The following is an 18,100-nucleotide window of genomic DNA, read 5'->3' on the forward strand; positions in this document are numbered from 1 at the left end:
GATTTCCTGTCTGAGGGGACGCTGTCTCTGCCCGCCCGCCCCCCCCCCCCCCCATATCCCGTATCCCCATTTAACCACGCGGTGACAGTTTCCCAGACATTGGCCGGTTTTGGGTTCCCAACCCAAGAGGCTAATTAGCTTAGCCGCAGCCAGGCACGTGACGCATTAGCCGTGTCCAACAATGGCTGCTGTCCCTCCGTCACCTGTCAGTCATCTTCGGGACAGGTCCACAGACGTCCCGAGGGAGACACAGGCAGCTCCCAGGTTCCTCCTCAGGGCCACTGTTTATGTTTAGCGTTCCGTGCAGCTCGGAGGAATTTTAACTCATTATCTCCTCATGGAACCTGTCCTGGCTGTGCGCTTTAGCCCGGAGCAGCTGGTTTAGCTAGCCTAGGAGCTTATAGCCTAGCTTCTGGGGGGGGGGGGTCCTCAGATAAATCTGCTTTACACTCAGAATGAGACAGTTACAGGTGCCCGGATCAGGAGATTTATCCGTCTGGGACTAATTTAACACCAACCCCAAGCGTTCCCAGATGCTAGCTCCAAACTGCACGGACACTCCGGCATGGGGGGAGTAATTGAAGAGTAATCCGGCCCTGACGTCAGGTCCCCGTCCCGGAGCGACTGGTCTACTGTTCCCCGTGACCGCTCACTCATTAGCAGACCAGAGAGGCTCTCGTCTGTCCCGTCATGGTTTTCCCTGAATGTTCCGTCTGGAACGTTAATTATCAGGGGAAAGATAAGAAGCCAAAAAGGTCCCGGCGACTCGGAAGCCGGAGTTTCAATCATCTCTGGTTTCGTCTGTGTCAGTTTCAGTTCAACTCCTTCAGCTTCTGGCAACGGGATCAGTCGGGAATGTTGCTAAAAATAACAAAGATTCCGCTGCAAATACTTTAAAAGGCACAAAAGTATTTTTAGCCGTTCCGTCCCATTAAGGCTGCTGGAAAAAGACGCTGAGCGAGAGGGAAGTTGGAATATATTATTTAATTTTCACGGCATTATCAAAGGGAATCAACGGGACAAACATGGAAATGTCGACATGGAAACACGTTAGCGCTCGGGAAAATCGTCGGCAAACGTCTGGAGCGCGTCCGGTCAGCGCTGCCTCGGGGAGCAATTTCCCCAAAATTCTTCAAGTATCCGTCGGTCAACGGGGAAAAGTTCGGTGCCGGCATCGCCCGGGTGGTGTCGGAATTTGGCATCGGCCAAAATTGCACTTGATGCTACACTTCTAGCCTCCGACGCTGCCGACGAAGCTAGCGTTGCTAATTAAGACGTCGATTTCACCGGGAAATTTACGCGGGATCCCTTTTTTCTTTTAGCATTTGCGATAAGGAGAGAAGCTAAGCTAACGGGTCAGAGTCGGCAGTCTTTGTAAACCGGTGTTTTTAGCTTAGCATTATCCGAAGCAGTAGTACTCGTCTGATTCCACTTTAGTTTGTTTGAGCGGAGACTTGCTAAAAGTGTCCGTGACCGTCTTCTCCACAAAAGAGTCCAGCTCGGTGGGGGACGGGTCCCCCGGCAGGTCCTCGGCTAGCGTGTCCAGGTAACTGCCCACCGACAGCCCGTCCAGCTCGTCGCTGTTAGCGTCGTTCAGGCTGTTGAGGCTGCCCCGCGAGGAGGACCCCTCCTGGCTGTCCGTCAGGCTGTACAGGCTCCCGGTCAGGCTGCCCTCTGGGCTGGCCACGCCCCCTTTGTCCTCCATCATCCAGCGGATGGACTCGATGCCCTCGTTGATGGACATCAGCTGCCGCATCAGCTTGACGTCGATGGCTCGCAGGAGCGCCTAAATGAGGAGAAACACCACGGAACGTTTGTTAGCTTTTAGGATAAGACCGATTTTAACCTTGGAAGTGCGCCCCCGGTGGCCAAGTCCCGTCACTGACAGTCTCAACGGCGTTTCCTCGGAGCTAACCGACGCTACGATGTCAAAGGCAACAACTGTTAGCATTCCTGCGCCGTCGCCACAGCCACAACACCGCGTGCTCAGACGTGGGACGAGGACGGGAAGGAGGAGCCTGGCGTCAGCGGGACAAAACCTGGAGTGAAACTGGCAGCTGCGGTCCCGGAGGCGTTCCGGACTGTCAACACAGCCGCCTCCCTCCGGAGGGAAACAACCCGGATTTGGGACTGTTTGTTCTGAGGCGTCCACACCTGCTTTGGAAACACGAGGACACGCGGACGAGGTGACCGGGGCCGATGCTAACGGACACGGTTCCGGTTCACCCGGATCAGGATGCGTTCTGGGAAACTGCTCGGGCAACCTGGGCGACTCCAGACTGGATGAAACTCTTCCGCGTTATCATTTAAATGAAGGGCAGGATGGGGTGGGGGGGGGGTGGGGGGGGGAATAACAAAGAGCGGGGTGGGGGAGGGGCGGGGCCACGTCAGCTGACCGAGGTGTGAACGTGCATCACCTGCTCCCCGCTGGGAGTCAGGCGACCCACGACTCGGTTCTCCGAGCCACTGAATTCGATTATGAGGCGGTTTTAAGTCTTATTTCAGTCGGATTAAAGAGATTAACGAACATTTCTAGGACAAAGAAGAGCTAATGTCCATATTGTCTCCTGGTTTGGCTTTTCTGGACAGGACTAAGACGCCGTTGCACAGTTGACCTCGCTGGCTTCTCCAAAAATGCTGACTAAGCTCAAGAGAACCATTATTTGACTAATTATTGAGGCTGGAAATTTGAAACCGGCATTTTTAACCAGTCGTTAGCATATTTAGCATATTACTGACGTCGGTCTAATAGAAGAGGGTTTAACAACTCCAGGAATTTAAAAAGTAAAGCTATTCTCGCGATACTTTACCCAAATATATGTATATTTTAATACAAATAGAAGAACACTGAATGTAAACATGTGCAGGTTGTGTCACACTTCCGGTGAAGTTGTGAAGTTTACAGCAACTTTTAGTTGCACGCTTGAAGGTTTCACGCACCTGATGTTATTAACGCGTTATTGGCGCGTTATTACCAGGCTTATTACGGGATGGTTGCTCACCATTTCCTGTCTCAGGAACAACATTTTGCCCTCCAGCCGCTTCACTTCTGCAGAGCTGCTGCGACGTTTGCAGGTCGACGACATCGCCGCTTTCTCGCGCTCCTCGTGACGTTTCCCTCCGAGCAGCGAGCGCGCGAGACTCTCCGGAACTTTCCGACCCACTTTGGTCTCGATGTCCTTTAAATCCGGGAAGACGCGGTCGTCCTCGGCCATCGCGCGTGTCCGAAAATGGAAACAGCGACCAGACTCTCCGTTTGAACCAGGCACGAGCTTCAGAGACGCACGCGAGTTCAGCGCGACTCGGCGGCGCGTGGTCGCAGCTGTGCCGGCGCGCGGACTGAAGTGCTGGTTTTCTTAACGTTGGCTTTACGCTCAAGGGCCCCGAGACAACCAATGACGTGAGCGCCTCCGCACAGACACGCCCACAACGGAACCTCCTCCGGAAGTAGCCGGACAGGTGAGGGGTTACCTGGGCGGGGAGATGACGTCATTTAGGCCGTCGTTTTGATGTGTTTTTGACATTAAGTTAAAGCTTCTTCAAGTTTGTTCTTTAGCTTAGCATCAAATTTGTCATTTTGACGGTTTTTTAGCTCCCATTTTTTCTTGAAAGATGGAAGTAAAATGATGAAAATGTGATCAAAGAAACACTTTTCCTTTGACCACATTTAGCATCTGGAGGCTAAAGTGGTTTTAATGCCACTGAAGAAAAAGGTTTAAAAGGACACTGAAACACTTTCAAGTTATTCCGCTAATCTGTCATGTTGAATATTAATATATTTTATATTTGTCAGCATGTTAATTAGGTTTTAATAAAGTTTAATTCATATAGAGTTAATAAACAGGTAACAGCCTCAAAGTATAAACGTAAAAACAAAATACGAGACGAATTTAGCAGAAAGAGAGAAAACAACAACAATAAACCACCAAAGCACATCCGTCCTCGCGCCGTTAATTAACACTTCCGGTTAGTTCGACATAAACATCAGGTTGTTGGATTTTCTTGAACGCTCCGCGCACGTGGAGGCTTTTGTAAGCTGATGTGTGGCGCCCCCTGCTGGCCCCCGCGCGCTCTGCTGACGTCAAAGACGTTTTTTTAATTTATTTTTTTATTGTAAATGCATCAGAACGTTCCAGGAGATCCTGGAGTTCCAACCGAAGCTACTTTCTTGACCCCTGATGCCCCCTTTACTGCCCCGCCGGGGCGTTTTAGCACCACCTGCTGGGCGGCGCCACACTTTCACACCTTTAAACGCTTGATTTGACAGGACAGTTGAGATGTTGAGCTCATAAAAGCTCCCCTACTTGTTTCATAGCTAGTTAACGAGATGAACAGACGCGACACGGATTCGGCGAACAGCGACCTCACACCACCGACTGGCTCTTGTCGTCGCCGTAGCGCTGGTACTGGTCGATGAGGAGGGGCTGGTGGCTCTCCGACTGGCGGGATTTGGCGCGCACCGCGCAGGTGGTGGCGGCGAAGATGACGGCGACCACGACCAGGGCGACCACCACGGCCATGGTGATGATCTCCGTCAAGGTGAACGGTTGACCTGGGGAGACGGAACTCGGTTACTTTAGCGGCGTCCGCCGACGGGAGCGGAGGCGGGCGCTCGTTACCTGGCCATTCGGCCTCGTAGGAGTAGCCCAGGTTGTCGGGGGCCGTCACAAACATCTCGGCGTTGGTCACCGGGGGCCAGAAGGGCACCATGTTGTAGCCCCGGTTGTGTCCGATGGGGGCGTTCTCCTCGGGGTACACGGCCGTTCCTGTTGGGGACTCGCTGAAATTAGCTTAGAAACTTCGCAATGTGGCCGAAGAAACGAACGAGCTTTGCCGCTCGAGCACCTGGACTGTGCCGCCGCAGCCACTCGTCAAAAATGGCGTCGGTGTAGGTGTGCAGCAGGACGAAGATGGGGTCGTTGGGGGACAGGTGGGTCTGCCCCCCCGTCCCGTTCAGGAACAGGTGAGCCAGGTTGTGGAGGCTCCTCACGATGGGGTCGTAGTTGCCCTTGGGGGCGCTGTAGCCTGGGGAAACAGGAAGTCAGGAGCGCCACGCGGGAAGGACGGAGGGGGTCGTCTCACCTTCGATGGTGTTCCTGAAGCTCTCAGAGGAGGTGGAGTAGAAGGGGGGCGTGTCGAAGGTGTTCACCTGCAGGCAGTCGGCGACGTCCTGGGGCTCCGGGAGGCGCTGCACCATCGGCCTGTTGACGTTGCCCGCCGGGTTCCTCCTGATGGGGGAGGTCTCGGTACCTGAGAGGAGGTGAAGCGGAGTGAAAGAGCGTTCCCGGGCGGGAAGACCAGGAGGGGGGGCGGCGTCTCACTGTTGCAGACGGTCCCCAGCGTGTCGTAGTCCTCCACGCTCTCGCACACCACCCGCCACCGGGAGAAGATGGAGTTGGCGCTGATGGCGTTGACGTCGAAGCCGCTCCTGGCGCCCATCAGGTCGTCCGTGCAGATGTCGCACGCGCTCCCCCCGATGGCGAAGTTCCAGTAGGGCAGCGCGAAGGAGGGGTCCTGGAGCATGTCCTGGTTCCGGAGGAAAGACGGAGATCTGGTTGACGGAATCGGTTCAAGCTTTCGACCACAAAAGTCTTCGTTAGTGAGAAACAGAACTTCCTGATGACCAAACCGGGAAAAGGGATCCGAAACCTCCGCTGACAGTAGCTAAACGCGCGTGAAACCCGAGTTCCCCGGAACAAGAACCTCCTTTCATTCGCCAATTATGGGCGGGTAATTGGCGAGTAAGTGTGCAGATTTAGCTCGTTAGCTAAAACTAACGGCCGGGGGCGGAAGTGTTCCGGGGAACCGCCTCTTTTCCCTCCACTCACCTGCATGTCGCGCTCCAGCTGCAGCAGGTGGAACCGGTGCCACGTGACGAAGCCGGGCCCCTCGTGCGAGAAGTCCACCCCCCCGAAGCTGCCCTGCCCCGCCCCCAGGAAGGTCTTGCTGACCGAGAAGTAGTGCGACCACACGAAGTAGTTGTAGATGGTGATGTTCTCGAACTGCGCGGTGTTCCCGTCCGGCCCGAAGATCTCGGCGTAGCGGCGCGTGGCGATCACCAGGTCCGGGTGCACCGTGCGCTTGGCCTGGTCCAGCGCGCTCACGAAGGCGCGCTTCTCCTCCGCGCTGAGCTGCATCACGTTCCTCCTCACTGGGGGGGGTCACGGGAGAAGAAAGGCGGATTAGCTGCTGCGCCCACGAGACAATCGGCGCTTTGAACGAGCCGCTGCGGCAGGTTGCGCGTGAAGGTTGCGCGTGAAGGACACACAATGTTGGCCCTTAACTAGAATTTCGTGCCTAAAGTCCCCATTCTGACCTCAACTGCCCCCACGTGACCACTCTGCCCCACCTGACCGACACTCACCGACGCTGACGCGTTGGTCGCAGTCGGCTCCCGTCCATCCGTGTCGGCAGCGGCCGCAGTCGGCGCCGCTGAAGTTGCCGTTGCACTGGCAGCTGCGGTTGAAGAAGCGCGCGGGCCACCGCTCCCGGTCGTCGCGCCCGTCGTGCGGGTACTGCGGGCCGTGCGGCCGCGCGTCCACCGTGAGGGAGACGCACTGCCCGCGGCCCGTGCTGGCGCCGCACGGGTCATCGTCGAACCCGGGGGGCGACGGGCAGCACTGTCCGCTCCGGAGAACCTCCGGAGTGACGCACTGTCGCGGGAACTGAGCGCGCACGACCGCTGCGCTCGCGAGCAAGAAAACGCAGCGCGCAAACATGATCCAAACGGAGGTTTGGGTAACTTTTACGCACGCTCGAGGCTGGAAGTTGGGGTAAAAATGAGAGGTGAAAGTTTATCCAGATGGAAGGAGAATCTGATGTGCCGGTGTGAGAGTGTCCTGCTGCCCCTCCCGTGCGTCCGCGCCCCCGTAGCTGCACCCAGAATCATCCAAGCAGCGCCCTTAAATAGCAGATTAGCGCATGACTGCCCGGATTTCTGACTCCCGCGTGACGCCCTCACACTCCTTCCCAGTTCCTACTGGACTGGAAGTTGCACAAGGTCGTCTTCTTATCCAAAACCAACCGGACCAACATGGAAAAGTGCGGAAATCCACCTGATTCCAGGTGTAAATGTGACATTAGCAGCAAAGCGCGGGAAATGAGCCGCGTTGATGACGTAAAACCCTCAACGCGGCAGCACGTTAACACATTTAATGAGTCTAAACTAGTTATTAAAGCAGTTTAATTCCAGACTAACAAAGAAATCATTCACAGGTTGATCTTCCGGGTCATGTGACTCTTCTCTGGCTCCGCTTCGGGGCTGCTGTGCGAGCGTGTGAGACGCACATGCACGGAGCACAAAACACCGCCTGAAGCCTCTCAGCAGTGTGGCAAATGTTAGGGAAATGTTTGTAATTCCATAAACCCAGAGACGGATCCAAATCGGTGTGTCTACAACAAGTGTTGGATCACCGGAGCTGGAAAAATCTGCAGTATTCCGTTTTTTATTTTAATTTTGCGGAAATAAACACTATTTTTGAGGGATTTTGGGGCTTCGACCAGGGGGAGAAAGTTATTCAGAACAGAGAAGAACCTTTTTCCTGCTGTTGCCAAAATATCCCAACTTTGCTCGGAACCAGCAACAGTTCTCCCAGCAGGAACTGGGAACTCGAACCAGAGGAGGCTAAAGAGGGGAATGCTAAAATCTGCCCCCCCCCCCCACATCTACGTCACCCGGTGGAACCGCGGTCAGGAGTCGGTCCCTTCGTCGCCTCTCTCCGGCGGTGCCGTGCGTGATCTCCGGCGCCCTCGGCAGGAGAAAGAACCTTAACCCAGTCACATGTGTTCCACGATCAGAATTCCAGCCCGCTTTCATAACCGGGCCGGGTCGGTGAGGGATTAGGCAAAGCTAACGCTAAGCTCAGTCTCATGGAGGGCATTCCCAACACAGGAACCTTCTGTGTGTTGGGTTAGCATCTCGCCAGGGTCTTTTTCTGCTTTTCATCTGTTTTAAACGTCGACGCGAACGTTGAGACGGTGACCCTTGTATCTCTGGGGGGGACGGGGACGGGGGGGGGGGACGGGGGACGGGACTTTGATCCAGTTCAACTGGAAATCAAAGAAAAATCCACATTAGCAATGAAAGCGCAGGTATGCTGCGCGGCTAAGCTACACTGTTGTGTGTACAGTTGTCCCGTGATGGCGGCTCGGCTGACCTCTCATCCGCCCCCCCCACCCCCACCCACACCCCTCCCCCCCCCCCCCCCCCCCCCCCTCCCCGGCCCGCTACCGTGCTGACAAACCCTGTGCAGGATGGTTGGGAGGGGGTCATGTGAGATGATGTGACCGAGGCCTAATGCTAATCCTCCCCTGAGTCAAAAACTAAAAAGCAGGCAGAGTGGGGGCCGCTGGGGGCCCAGGAGCCATGGGGGCCGCTCATGTGACCCTGCTGCTGCCTGCTGTTCCTCCTCTTCTTCCGCTTCTCTGGGCCGATACAACTGAAACCTTTCTGGTTCTCTTCTGGTTCCGTCCTCGGAGTTTATTTTGAATAATGAAACATTTCTGGCCCCCGTTGACAAAATTCTGTTGTTGTTCCCCCCCTGTCCCCCCCCCCCCCCACCGCCATGAAAGATCGACGATGTTGAGGCATTCCGGGGTGATTTCGAGCCGCAGGAGCGAAACAGGAAGTGTCCAATATTTACCGCCTTTTACAGACTGGACCCAAACCGTTCTGTGCCGCTTGGAACGCAACATTCATCATTTCAGTAGCTTAAAAACCTTCATTTGGAGTCATGTTGTATTTCTGCTTGGATGCTAATGCTAACAGGTGTAGCTTTGGAACTGTGTCGGTGTGTCTGCTGACGGACCGGAGCAGACTCGTGACTGAACCTCTGGGGGGGATAGAGGTGTGTGTGTGTGTGTGTGTGTGTGTGTGTGTGTGTGTGTGTGTGTGTGTGTGCTAAATTGTGCTTTGTTCCTACATCAACAACAGAATTTTGGGATTTTCAGTCCAGGTTTTTAATTTTCTGGAACCATAAACATCCACCTCAACAGCGGGTGTAATACCGCGGCGCCGCCAGCAGAGGGCGGCAAATCCCCACACTAAGATTTCCACCTGAGGAACCTGGATGGTTCCAGCGGAGCATCTCTCCAGGAGCATGTTTTAACTAATAATTGGTGGAAGTGGAGGTCAGAGACCAGAAACAAAGCTCAATTTAAGGACATTTAAGGATCTTACCTTTCTCATCTCACCTTTTTATAGTTTCCTTTTTTGATCCGTCCATCTGTTTTCCACCTCTCACATCATCTTCTTCAGGGTTTCACTGGAGCCACTGGGATTCACCCTGGAAACACACTCTACACACACTTTTGAGCCCAAAACACAGTCCAAGACTCAGTGTTCCACATGTTCTCCACAGGTCCTCCGCAGGTTCAGGACAGACGTGCCGGCAGAAGCCCCCAGAAGTTTCAGAGGAGCTGACAGAAGAAGCTTTTTCAGACTCGGACAGAAGTTTATTGGCGAACTTCTCGGCCTCAGACTGACGGCGGCCTGATGAATAGCTGGAATTATCCCGGTGAACGGAGGCCTCCACCGATATCGGGATCCTGTCTGCTTAGCGAAGGACTCGACCTCTTAAATCTGCTGCTTTTCCAATACCGAAGCACTTGGGCTGATTTACAGAGCGATCATTTAAAGAGTAGAGACATGGTGTTTAAAACATGGACGCTCCCCCTTCCCCCCCCCCACCACGGTCAGCAGTCAGGTTTTTTTTTACTTCTCAAGCTTTATGGCAGAAAGGTGCAGATGATTAACAGCCGCTAGCTAGCCGAGGGCGCTAGCAGGTAGCAGCAGCGATTAGGGAGAAATGCTAAACTTCCCGACCACGACTGGAAGGTGCCGTTAGCTTCATGCTACAGCCAGGAGGAGGAGGAGGAGGAGGAGGAGGACAGGAAGGGAAAGATGGCTCCGGCTCAGCTTGTTAAATCTGTCTGGGTCTTCGGGAGTTTAAAACCTCGGCCTGAGCGGTGATAACGGTGTGAAGCGCTGCTAGCAAGAGCCAGACGCGCTTCGTTTCCCACATTTTTATTTTAATGAAATACCTCAAATCTCTTCTTTTAACACCTCCCGTTGGGAACAGCTTCCATCTTTCCGTACAGTTCTACAGACGCTCCCCAGACAGACGATCAAAAGCCGGAGACGAGGCTGCTTAAATTCCCCGACCAGAACCAAACGGCGACTCTTTGTCGGACCGGTGGTCATCAGCACCGGCGGGCGGGGACAAAAGCGCCGGTTTCCCAGGTTCAGCCAATTCAGGGAGACATTTGAAAGGGTTCTGAGTGTCTCTCCGTGGGCGGAGCCAGACAGCGACGCGGCGAGAGTGGTAACTGGACGGAGGCGCGTCGCCGCCATGCCAGGAAGTAGCGCCTCCGAACCGCCGTAGCTGAGGTCACGGCTGAGGTCACGGCTGAGGTCACGGCTGAGGTCACGGTGGCGATAAGTCCAACGTCTTACAAAACCACCCTGAACGTCTCCGGTCCTCACAGAGGCAGGAAGTCTGAAGGGCAGAAACCCCTCAAACTCGGATCGGCGTATCGGATCGCACGGCGACCCCGGCAGCCAAGGACAGTTTTGGTTCTGCTGAAACGCACATTTCAAAGCAGCAGAAAACCTTCCTCTTTCTCTATAGATAACGTATTATTGGCATAAGTAGCAGTTGCCATGACAACCAGCGGCATATTTTTTGCATCGGATCCGTCGTGAAGGTAATTGTTGGTGTCAAAGTGGGCTCGGATTCTATTGTCCTTTCTCGCACTTCAAGACTTTTTAACATGACACTCGGAACCCCCCCCCCCCCAGAGAACAACGGTTCCAATTCCAGGGAACCTTGTCTAGGAGACGGGTGACTTTCCCAGGTCCCGTGGAAATTCCCTTTTAATTAATGGGAGGCAGGAATTGGCAGCTCGGGCATGGCGACACTTCACCGCGGCTCCCCAAAGTGGATCCAATTTTCCGTCTCAACAGGCACCAAATTAGCGAGAACATTTCCACCTTTGTCACCCGGCACGAATAACAAGTGAAACATTTGGTTACACGACATGATGGCGAGCTCGGAAATGACTCGGCGAGGTGTCGGAGACCAGTCAGACGCCTCCGCCCGGAACCCACGCGCGAGCTTCCCTTTGAATACCTCAAACAAAAGCAAACAATCCCAGTGTGGGAACGCTGAGGGATGGGGAGAAGCTCCGGGGGAGGCGCTACCTCGCCGGGCGTCGCCACTTCCTGTCGTCGCCACTTCCTGTCGTCGCCACTTCCTGTCGTCGTTCCGAGAACGAGGCTGTAAATGACTCCACTGGTTCCTGGCCTTTAATTGTGTTTTGTCTCCATTTGCGAGGGTGAAAACCACGTGGAGACACGTGGAAGCGGAGCTTTGACAGGGAGACAAGACCCCGACTGTTCCACCGGGGCCGCCTGCGTCAGCAGCCAGCGCCTTACGCAACAGCCTGTTATCCATCTTTTAAAAGGATGACGTTAGAAGGAAGGAGAAGTGGGCCTTCACGCCGGAACGAACCAAAAAAAGAGGGAAAAGGAGCGACCAGCTCCGACAGCCGCCGCTAAGCTTTGTGGATTTGCACAGCGCGACGCCGAGCGCGTTAGCAGGTGTGCTAATTTACACAACGGTGAGGTTTAGTGGGTAAATTCTGGCTTCTCCTGTTGCCTCGCTGCCACTCAAACTCCCCGAAACAAATAAAGACTTTCGGAGAAGCCTGGTCGGGATCTGTGGAATTCCTGGACTGGCTCTGGAAGCTAGGTCAGATCTGGAGCGCTGTCCTCTGGCCGGGCGGGTCGCTGATGTCCTCCGGGTGCCCAGCAGACGTGCAGCATGCGGGTCGCCCGGTCGGGCCCGGGCGGCCCAGAGGACGAAGACACGGTGGTAAAATTCCGGCTGTTAGCGTCCCTGCGCGTTCTGCTGAGACAGCGGGGAAGCAGGATGGGATTCAGGCTCGTGTTTTGGGCAGCAAACTGGGGAAAAACGCTCACGCAGCATTTTTTTGCGTTGTTGGCGACGCTGCGCTTTAATTGGGCTGATTGTTCCACTGGGGGAGGGGCGTCAAGGCTGCGCATCGTTAGCTGGGAGCAGCATGACATCGGAGCTACACCACGTAGCTAGCAACCGGTTCAAGGAAGTAGCGGGAGGTCTTCCTGGGCGGCACACGGCGCACTTCCTGCTGACGCTTTAGCGCCCCCTTTTTTAGCGTTAGCTCGTCAGCTGCGCCGCCGGAGTGGACCCAGCGCTAGCGCGGCCCGGCCAGGCGGCATTTGTCGCCGTGTGCGCGAGAATCACGAGGGGTCTCTTCAGCAGCGCCCCCGCGGCGACGCCCGGTCCCGCCCGGCCGCTCCGGAGAGGTCATCAAAGTTTCATGGCGCCTCGGCACAAAGAGCGGCCGCATGCATTTTTCATCACCGGCTTCCATTCATCATTCATGGTAATCGTCTGACGTCAGGAGGCCCTTCGCTCCAACAACATGGATCCGGCGGCTCAGGAGCAGAAGCCGGGCAGTCTGGGAACGCTGCTCCATCACGTCCCATTGATCACCGCTGCGCCCATTACTGGGAGACGCCCCCAGGCTTAATTAAATATTAAACCTTTTATTAGCTCTCACAAAGGTATTTGTAAATACATTTCATGCCAGGGAAAGCATCAAAGATTGCATATTCCCCCTGTGACAAAGGTGCGGTTATTGCCCCCCCCACTCCCACTCAGAGCGACTCCAACCAAAGCATTTAAGTGCATTTAGGATGATGAAGGGGGGAGGATATTGCTGAGGATGGCTTCCAGGAGAGCGGACAGTATATACGTCTCAGTTTATCCCGGAGAAATGATGTTGCCTGACCTCTATGAGCTTATAAACCCAGGCCGACGGCTGCCTGGCTGTTTATAGGCACCGGATTCCTCATAAACGAATCAAGCCTGCGGTCGTTGCCACGGGAACATCCCGGCCGCCTCGCGGCAAAACCGGAATGCCGAGAAGCCAAAAGGTTCCCGGTTTGAGCCCCTGGCGGGGGGTGTTTTGGAGGTGCTCCCAGTATCCAGGTGGGATTCCTCTGGGTCCTTTGGGATCCCTGTCAGGCCACGCCCATCTCTGCTTCGTCTCGTCAGCTCCCGCACCCACATGTGACCCGGTTTACCCATAATTCACCAGGTGAGCGGAGCTGTCCGTCTCGCGGGCTGCAGTTCACCCAGGCGAGCAGCAGAGGGAGCTCCTCGCACTGGCTCCGCAGAAACATGACATCAGTGCTTCTGCTTCTCCCTCCGGCCTCACATCATCACTGTTACATGAGTTTTCTGTGGCTAGGGTTAGCATCCGCGCGCGTGTGTGTGTGTGTGTGTGTGTGCGTGCGTGTGTGTGTGATCCAGCGGGACTCACAAAATAACACAAGGCCGCTGTCGGGAAACAAAGAGGAGCAACATTCACAAAATCCGAGGGCTGATTGGAGGCGGTGGATGAATGTAGGTCAGGTGGATCCGCGCGCCAGTTAGCTGGATCCGTTAGCGCTGTTTATGGGCTGCCCTCGGGGGGAGTCAGACTTCCGACCGGACCCTCTTTACGCGACGCCGTTTCCTGCATCACATGTGTTGTTGTGATTTTCTTGACTCTTGGCATATTGCGTAACCCTGTTCCGCTAACGCAGAGATAACTCAGGGCTCGGCTGCGTCGGAAGCCCGGGCGCCGCAGCTCGCCGAAGGGGTCAAGCGGCGCCCTTTCTAACGCGATCCGAACTGAAATCCATCCAAATGCGATTGCGACTTTCTCGTTCCCGATTTAATTAGGACTTTACAGCGAGGGTGCGGGCGCGTCCCTTTAGAAGTCGCCCCTCGGTGCATCCGTCTTTTATCAACGTGTAATCCGAACCCCTCCGCGATGAGCCGGGATCGATCCGCGCGTCGGTGTTTGTTCGCCTGAGGAGGAGCGAGGAGGAGGAACGTGATGCGGGATGACATTTGAGGAAAAGAAGAAAAGGCTCCTTAACTTGTACTTTGAGGCACGGGCGGCGTTCTCGGCGCCGATTACTGCCACGGCCCGGGAATCCTGTGGGTGTTGACGGGGAAGCGGCTGGCATTTTCCGACTCTCGAACAAAGCCTGGATGGAGTGGGCTCCCGGCTTGTCACTCGCTCGGGAATCCAAACAACAGGGAACCGCCTGGAGCTGCCACCAGCGCGCGAGCGGGGACGCTCCCACACCCGCCACCACTCGCCCTCGCTCACAGCTGCAGAGGACGTTTCACTCACTGTCACGCTCGCGCCCACGCGCACGCATCAGCGCGGCGGCGGCGGCGCCCAGGCCAGATTGCTGTGGCTGGAGATAGGTGCCGGAATCATCAATCACCGGCGGCTCCCCGCAGCAGAATCAGGTTTGTCCTGATGTGCCGGGAACGCTCCCAACAAGCCCGGCAGAGTCGGGCCCCCGCTGGCTGGAGGGCGCGCAGGGCATGCTGGGGGATTTTCGCTACACGTGGAGGGATATCAATCAGGCGGGCGGACTACGATCGGGACAAGGCTGCGAATTTCAAGAGGGCGAGCGAGTGGCAGCTTCCGACGGTGACGGATTCTCCAGCCGAAACGAGAGACAGCTGGAGGGACGGAGAGGACGGAAAGTTCTGTCCCAGAGTTCTGAGCTGGTTCCAATCAGGAAGCGCCTCAGAGGTTCTGATGGCTGCCAGGTTAAATCTTGGATTGTAAAAATCCTTTTCTCCTCTCTTGCTTCCGTGAGTTTTCCCAGACTGAAGGTTTGTTTTTGGAATTATAGTTAAAGATTATCGAAGGAGTAAATGAAATACCTCTTTTCCGTCTCCAGCCGTTTGGACCTGAGCCCCTGACAACCCTCCGAAGATCCTACAGGCCCGTGACGTCGCCTCCGTTCCCACGTTACTGACTCTGACTACTGACTATTTCCCCGGCGGAGAGAGAAATCCAGGCGGTAACGGAGCAGCAGGAGACGGAGCAAAAGCTGAAGAGTCTCCCGGCATCTTCACACGGGGCTCCATTAACATTCCCGGGAAACGTTGCACACGTTTGCCCAAAAGAACAAAGACGCAACAGATAATGACGATCCGAAATTTTGAGTTTCACCCGGCTTTTGACAGGAAAAGGCGTTCCGGCGCCTCGGACTTCCCGCTTTGATGTTCCCTGATAGAGGCGCTAATTCCCTTTAAGGTGCGCTTATCTTCAAAAAGCCAGACGGCGTTGGGAAGAGAATCGCTGTATTCGGGGCGAGCGGGAACGACTTGACGACTCGGGCCGTGTCAAGCGAGGACGGCGAGGCTTTAATGTCAGACATCGGCGGGATGCGTCTGAACACGGCGCCGAGTCCTGATGGAGAGCCGACCGCGGCGGCACTTGATCATTTATTTATCGGCAGGCGAGAGGCTAACGCAGCGTTAGAGCGGGAACGAGAGGCGCCTTCGGGAGAAACGGGACAGTTCCGCCGCTTCTGGTGACCCAAATGTTTGCGCTTCCTGGAACACGGAGACTTTCTGGGTTCTGATAGATCAAAGAGCAGCGCGGCGCCGTTCGAGGCCGAGGTCGTCGCTTTGATGCTTCCTTTTTGGCTCCTCGGTCACGGGTACCGAGTGCGGCTCAAGGACCAAGCAGGAGGCTGGGGTGATGTTGGCCCACCTGGCCGGAACACTGGTGCCATGCAGGCCGGGAAGGGGACCATCGGGCCCACTTCCGGGCTTGTGGAGGGAACGCCGACCACTGGTTCTGGCTCCCTCCCCGCAGCAGCCGCGGACCCAAAGGCGCCATATTGCGGGAGCGCAAACATTCGGCGGTAAAAATAGCCGCCGATTGTTTCAGTCTTTCAAATTCAAACACGAGCAGGATGCGCCTCATTCCGGCCCGGATTTTTTTTTGTGTTTGAGTCACCACATTATGTAACAACGCTGGCTTTCAAATAAAATATTAGGAGGGTTTTTAAGCCAAACGCTGGTGGCCAAGAACGGCGGCGGTGATGTCAGAGCCCGTTCTGTGGAACAATGGAACATCAATGTTGCTGTAATCTCCAGAGTGACTCAGTCAATCACCCCCCCCCCCCCACCCAGCCCCCCCATATGGGTCCATCCAAAATTCAACAAAGGCTAAAAATGTGAAGGAATTCATGGGTTCCCGCTCCGCGGGTGGAACCATGATTAAAGAACTCTGAACATCCGCACCTCCTTTCAAAACACTCCTGACCCGATCGAGGCGGGAAAGGAGGTTGACGACTCTTTGAGGCTCATCCAGTTTAAGCCGGTTGTGTTTTCACGGCTCCGTGCACGTCCCTGGGTGCTCAGGTCCTCCTTCTCCGCGCACGTGTTCAAACACAGCCGAGAAGAAAGAGGGTAAACAAGAGAACCGGCGCTCCGTTGGAATGCTGGGGAATCCATAAACATCCGCGCGGAGGCTGCGCTCCTGTGAAAGGCTCGGGAAGAGGGAGGGGAGGTGCTGGGGGGCGTGTCCAGGACCGGCACCCGCGGCCAGCCGAGCGCCGCGGGCCGCCCTGCTCGTTAAAAACAAGCCTTAATTAAAGATGTGTTGATTGGTAGGGTCCTCCTAACGTGCTAACATGCTAATGCTTTCCTGGCCAGCCTCTCGGACCCAGCGGGAGGCAAACGTGCACGTTCTGTTCCACCTGCAAGCGCTTGTGCGCTCCTTCCAGTGACGTTGTGAATTCAAGTGTTGCTAAGCTTAAGCTCCTTGCTAAGGTCCTTCGCTTCGCGGCAACAATGTTTCTTCTTTGGCGCCCAAAGTTCAACATGCGGTTTAATTTGCCGCCTCTGAGAGAGTTTTAATTGGATAATGTCATTAGCAGAGAGGCCGCCGCCGCCGCCGAGCAGATCAAAATGAAATAATTTGCTGTTCAAAAAAGGAGAAAAGCCTCCAGTGGCGTTAGCCTCCGTCCGTACCAGAGCGCTAACATCGATAGCCGCAGCTCGATTTTTTCCAGGCCTGCAGAGGCCGGAGCTCAGCTGATTCCCACGTGTCAGCAAATAAACTCCAACACGTTAATTAAGCAGCTCGGGCGCAGTAATCAACACCTGCGTGACCTGCTGCGTGTCAAGTCAGCAGGCGTGTGCGAACGTGCGGAAGAAGACGCGTCTGATGAGCGCGTGCACAGAGGAGACGCGGAGTAGCTTCTTCTGCTGCCTGTTTCAGGGGCCAGATGGTGACTTTGATTTGAAATAAGTCCAAAAAATAAATCACCGACTCTGTCTGGGATTATGCTAATAGCTCAAGCACCAACAATGCAGATGGGACAAAATATCCCCTTTAAGGTGGCCGTTAGCGTGGAGCGCTTTAGCGTTCAACCATTTTGCCGAGCAAATGCTTGAAAGACAAGTTAGCTAGCATCTAACGCGTTCCAAAAGCTCTGATTAGCACATGCGCGCACGCTAAGCCTCTCTCTTATAGATCAAAGGTTATGTTGGTATTTAAAAGTCAGATTTCCATCACGCTGGCCTGAACCGCTAGCGTGTCGCTAGCGAGCCCACCTAGGGGCAACTATTGGACCAGCCCTCATAGATTGTGTCAGAGCTCCTTAAATATTTGATGAGGTCAATATTTAGCTTTTTGTTTCACGGTCAATAATGGCATCAAAATATCAAAGGGAACTTTAGTCTAATCCGCTCCGGAACGCCGTATCCACACTGAAGTGCTGTCAGTTCCCCGGGAGCTTTTAAGGCGGAGATCAAAAACATCGTCAGGATTCTGTTTTGGCCCGACTGCATAAAAGATCAAAGCGCGTGACGGCGGCAACCTGAGAGGTGATAGTTCAGCAGATCAAAGAACGGGCTGGGAAATATTTGATTCCTGCGAGATTCATCAAACCTCGGACTAATTATGGATCCTCATCTCCTGTTCTGATGGGATAAAGACCCAAAACTTTGCAACATGTTTGCCCGGTTATGCAGGTCAGGTTCCCGTCCGTCAAACAGGTTAGCGTAGAGACGATCCGCCCGCAGACCCTTTGATATCCATCCCCGGCAGCGGAGCCAGATCATAAATTATCCACTGGGATCTCCACCTGTCTTTCCAATCCTTCCCTTTAATGCCCAGACGACTGCTTCATCCGAGGGCTGAAAGATTTAAACGGCAGGGTCAAAGGTCACGCTAGATCTCG

The 18,100-nt window shown here is 54.9% G+C and overlaps 2 protein-coding genes across 2 annotated transcripts; both read right to left on the bottom strand.

Moving 5' to 3' along the window:
- Window positions 1–969: 969 nt before the first annotated feature.
- On the bottom strand, window positions 970–3,343 carry LOC130522889 (leucine rich adaptor protein 1-like). Its single transcript, XM_057027745.1, has 2 exons — window positions 3,003–3,343; window positions 970–1,786 (listed from the first exon to the last, which is right to left on the bottom strand). Exons 1-2 carry the CDS (start codon window positions 3,213–3,215, stop codon window positions 1,400–1,402), a joined length of 600 nt encoding a protein of 199 aa, XP_056883725.1. The 5' UTR covers window positions 3,216–3,343; the 3' UTR covers window positions 970–1,399.
- Window positions 3,344–3,801: 458 nt separating this feature from the next.
- LOC130522888 (5,6-dihydroxyindole-2-carboxylic acid oxidase-like) lies at window positions 3,802–7,103 on the bottom strand. The gene is made up of 7 exons (XM_057027744.1): window positions 6,365–7,103; window positions 5,829–6,151; window positions 5,322–5,526; window positions 5,083–5,250; window positions 4,846–5,025; window positions 4,620–4,766; window positions 3,802–4,552 (listed from the first exon to the last, which is right to left on the bottom strand). The coding sequence occupies exons 1-7, from the start codon at window positions 6,717–6,719 to the stop codon at window positions 4,365–4,367; spliced, it is 1,566 nt and encodes a 521-aa protein (XP_056883724.1). The 5' UTR covers window positions 6,720–7,103; the 3' UTR covers window positions 3,802–4,364.
- Window positions 7,104–18,100: the final 10,997 nt, after the last annotated feature.

Source organism: Takifugu flavidus, chromosome 3, assembly GCF_003711565.1.
Source record: "Takifugu flavidus isolate HTHZ2018 chromosome 3, ASM371156v2, whole genome shotgun sequence".
NCBI classification, from domain to species: Eukaryota; Metazoa; Chordata; class Actinopteri; order Tetraodontiformes; family Tetraodontidae; genus Takifugu; species Takifugu flavidus.

What these genes read in the sequence shown, in the direction of transcription:
- LOC130522889 (XM_057027745.1), bottom strand. Translation starts at nt 3,215, where the DNA reads ATGGCCGAGGACGACCGCGTCTTCCCGGATTTAAAGGACATCGAGACC. An exon ending in TGTTCCTGAGACAGGAAATG is followed by an intron (nt 1,787 to 3,002) that starts GTGAGCAACCAT and finishes CTCCTCATTTAG; the next exon opens with GCGCTCCTGCGAGCCATCGA.
- LOC130522888 (XM_057027744.1), bottom strand. Translation starts at nt 6,719, where the DNA reads ATGTTTGCGCGCTGCGTTTTCTTGCTCGCGAGCGCAGCGGTCGTGCGC. An exon ending in CGACCAACGCGTCAGCGTCG is followed by an intron (nt 6,152 to 6,364) that starts GTGAGTGTCGGT and finishes GACCCCCCCCAG; the next exon opens with TGAGGAGGAACGTGATGCAG. An exon ending in CTTCAGGAACACCATCGAAG is followed by an intron (nt 5,026 to 5,082) that starts GTGAGACGACCC and finishes CTGTTTCCCCAG; the next exon opens with GCTACAGCGCCCCCAAGGGC.